At 47.4% G+C, this 4,126-nt stretch overlaps 1 protein-coding gene across 1 annotated transcript; it reads left to right on the forward strand.

Moving 5' to 3' along the window:
* Nucleotides 1-905: 905 nt before the first annotated feature.
* Nucleotides 906-2,888, forward strand: flrt2 (fibronectin leucine rich transmembrane protein 2; the record flags this gene model as incomplete). The annotated part of the gene is made up of 1 exon (XM_083899048.1): nucleotides 906-2,888. The coding sequence occupies one exon, from the start codon at nucleotides 906-908 to the stop codon at nucleotides 2,886-2,888; it is 1,983 nt and encodes a 660-aa protein (XP_083755174.1).
* Between the last annotated feature and the right edge of the window lie 1,238 nt (nucleotides 2,889-4,126).

Here is a 4,126-nt window from a genome sequence, read left to right on the forward strand (position 1 = left end):
AAACATCTTGTGCATTCTCGTCCGTTTCACACTTTTTTTCTTCCATTAAGCAACACTGATGTTGCTCAGACCCTCGATGAACCCACGAGTGTCTGTCCTTGCACTGGTCTATTCCTTCCTTTGATGGAGCAGAAGGGATAAAAGCCTTCTTTATGTCTGCGAGACCGGATGTGCAAAGGGCTGTTCTGAATATTTATCAGATGGTTTGACTTTTTTTTTCCTCCTTTTTTTTTTTTTTCCTTTAAATATCCACTGCATAATATGACATCAGCCAGTGAACAGTATGTTTTGTGGCTCTATGTCTATTTGGGAGAGGGAAATACAGTTGGTATGCGTGTCCTTGTTTGTATGTCAAATAAAGAGACAGCAGGATGAAAGGGAAAAGAGAGGCCCGTTTTCCCCAAGAACAGGCCACCCCTGAAAACACTAATCCGGGTATTTCTTTGTTTTCCTACAGGTCTCTGGATCCAAATGTCACCCCCCCTGGACTCTGCTCTGGTCGGGGACCAGCAGTGTGTGACGGACAGAGGAGTGGAGCCTGTGGTGGCTCTCTACTGTGTGGCTTCAAATTGGCCCTGGCTGAGCTCTGCATGGATGAACGAGTGAAGAGTCCGGCTATGGTCTGATGTCTCAGCATGGATGGAGTCAGGCAGAGGACTGACCACCACTAATGAGACCGTCGCCCTTCAGCTGAGGACTAGCGTTTACAGGATTACTCCCACGGTTTCCTGCTCTTTTCCCAGCTAACTGCATCATTATTTAACTCTCCTAGTTGGACTTTTTGTGAGTAGTTTTTGTGGATATATACGTCATTGCCTTTCCGAATTTCTTTTTTTTTTTTTTCCTCACGCAGATTTTTTTTTATTATTATTGTTGGTTTCCATTTCCCCATTTTCTTTTCCACTATGGAGTTTCTGGCTGGATCCTGGAATAAAGATTGGGCCTCGTTCTTGCAGTTTTGGTTGACTGTCATCCTAAGCCTCCAGATGCAATTCAGCCCAGGTACCTCTTGCCCGTCAGAGTGTCGTTGTGACAAAATGTTTGTGTACTGCAACGAACGCAGCCTGACATCAGTGCCTCTGGGTATGGAGGAGGGCTACAAGGTCCTCTACCTACATAATAACCAGATCAACAACGCTGGCTTCCCTATGGAACTTCACAATCTAGCCTCTGTGGAGACTGTGTTTCTCTACGGCAACCAGCTGGACGAATTCCCTATCAATCTGCCCAAAAACACCCGGGTCTTGCATCTCCAGGAGAACAATATTCAAACAATCTCCAAAGCAGCCCTGGCTCAGCTGAGTAAATTAGAGGAGCTGCACCTTGATGATAACTCCATCTCCACAGTGGGGGTGGAAGAAGGGGCTTTTAGGGAGGCGATAAGCCTCAAACTCCTCTTCCTCACTAAGAACCACTTAAGCAGTGTTCCAATTGGCCTCCCCGAGGACTTGAAGGAGCTTCGGTTGGATGAGAACCGCATTGCTGTTATTGCGGAGGAAGCCTTTCAGAATGTGACACGCCTGCAGCGCCTTCTGCTGGATGGGAACCTGTTGACGGATGAGGGGATTGCGCCAGGGACCTTCCAGGAGCTCGCTAGCCTCCGTGAGCTGGCCCTGGCCCGAAATTCACTCACCTTCCCCCCTCCCCTCCTACCCAGCCAGTCGCTAGCCAAACTCAGCCTGCAAGAGAACCAGATCAACCAGATACCTGTGGCAGCCTTTGCTGAACTAAATAGGCTCGAAAAACTGGATATCTCCACCAACCAGCTTCAGACTCTGACGCAGGGTGTGTTCGATAGCCTGTCTAGTCTAAGGCATCTGATGGTGCGTAATAACCCCTGGCGCTGTGACTGTGCGGTGAAATGGGTGGTGGTGTGGCTCAAATCGTTGCCTTCCTCCATCAACGCCCGAGGGTTTGTCTGCCAGAGCCCAGAGAAGGTGCGCGGCATGGCGATCAGAGAGCTTACGTTGGATATTATCGAGTGCCCGGTTAATGCCAACCAGCCACCGTGGCCCACCCTCCGCTCCACTCCCCCTCCGCCACCCACTACTACGCCTGTCACCACCAGGATGTCCAATGTCATCACTACATCTATCCCTAACTACTTTGACTCCCCCTCTCCTCCCTTACCCCCAGTCCCTAATAACCCTCCTGGGCCCCTGCCTCCTTATGAGGACCCCCTTCAGATCTCCTTCAACGTGATCAACTCGACCAACATCGAGGTGAGCTGGGATTCTTATTTCACTGTCACAGCGTACAAGGTCACCTGGGTCAAAAGAGGCCAAACCCAAATAAACGAAGGAATGCGGGAGCGGACGGTGAGTGGGGGGCAGCGGCATATTAGTCTCACCAACTTGGAAGCCCGATCCGTGTATCGGATCTGCGTGCACGTGCTGGACACCCTTAACTCCTACAGGCCTGGAGAGGATACCATATGCTCCGAGGCCAGGACCAAGTCTGCTTTGTCTACGAAGCCTCCTGGCAGAGACCAAGCTCCTCCGGAGAGCATCAACTCGACTCTGCTAATGGCCGGGATCATAGGTGGGGCGGTTCTTATCATCCTGGTAACACTGCTCGGTCTGTTCTGCTGGCACATGCACAGGAAGAGCCGGTCGGAGTCGAACAAGTGGAAATACAACCGCGGCAGGAGAAAAGACGACTACTGTGAGGCCGGGACCAAGAAGGATAACTCCATTCTTGAGATGACTGAGACTAGTTTTCAGATAGTGGCGCTGAACAATGAGCAGCTTCTCAAGGGAGATTTCCGCATTCAGCCCATCTATACGCCCAACGGGGGCATTGGATTTAGAGACTGTCACCTCAGTAACAACAGTATAGCCTACTGCAAGAGCAGCAACGTACCCAGTACAGAGTTCTGCCAAACGTGATGCAGCAGCAAACAGTACAGCGGCATTCACACACACACACACACACACATACATACACACACTTAACACATGCATAAATACACATACATACACCGTTTGTGTAGACAATAAAATCATTAAAAAAAATCTAGTGAAATATAACTGTACTATATATATTTCCAAGTTCTGTCTACAATGTAATTTATACTGTGGATTATAATGTGGGATTCTCTGCTATCTTTTTTATTCTTAGAAAAGAGATACAAGCGTTTCTTCTTCTTTTTTTTTATAATCAGCAGGGTTTTGAAAGTTGTTTTAAATGGTCAGTACTGTACATGAACAAGGATTTGTACAATCACGGCACCCTGGGTGTGTAGCTTCTGACGAACGCTGTCAGCCTTGGGAATGTTGGGGGGCGCTAAACAGAGGGCTGGGATCCTTTGCTAACCACAGAAGCAAAAAAATATGGCCTTTTTTGCGCTTTGACACACTGAAAACACTCCAGTACAACAGAACAGTAGTAAAGACAACACACAGCACAGGGGAAATCCAAACACTGCTGATTAGAGCGCTGTGGAAATAAAGCACTGGTTCATAGGTGGCGTGTTGTAAAAAAAGAGAATTGAAGTGCACTTTTCTTATTAATGGAAGCAAGGCAGGAAACGAGCTGCACCGGTGATCACGTGTGAAGCACTGTGGCTGGTTGTGTGTGTGCGGAGAATGTGTTAGTGCTCTTAAAAAAAAAAGCCTGGGCTGAAATTTCTCAAAAGTGCCTTAACTCTAAAAGCATCTTTGTTCTGACGCTTTAACGGTGGAAACAAAGGTGGGCTTTAGTCTGCAGACACTTTTGGAGAAAATTCTGGATGCACATGTTCAGCTCTTGTTGTTAGTACCTGCAATTATTAACACGAGCTTTAAAAGCAACAAAGGTTTATTGTTCCTAATTAGGTTCATGGATGTGCTGAGACGTACAGATCCTGTTTGAAAAAAAAAAAACTGCCCTAATTTGCTCTGCTTCTTTTTTTTGTTTCTCCTCACTGTTTTGGCACGTGAAGCCACAAGGGGGCATGTGTGGGACAGAGGAATAGAAAGGCAAGACAGATAGATGGCTTTTTTTTCTCCACCGTTCCCCTCGAGTCCATTACCCAGGCGACATTAGTCATGGCCAAAGTATTGTTTGGAGTATTATTGCTAATCGAGCTACCTAATGATGTGGAATCATTTAAAACTAACAATGTTTTCTGGGTTTGCTGGCTACA

The sequence above is a fragment of the Microchirus variegatus genome (genome assembly GCF_963457635.1).
Source record: "Microchirus variegatus genome assembly, chromosome: 12".
Taxonomy (NCBI): Eukaryota; Metazoa; Chordata; class Actinopteri; order Pleuronectiformes; family Soleidae; genus Microchirus; species Microchirus variegatus.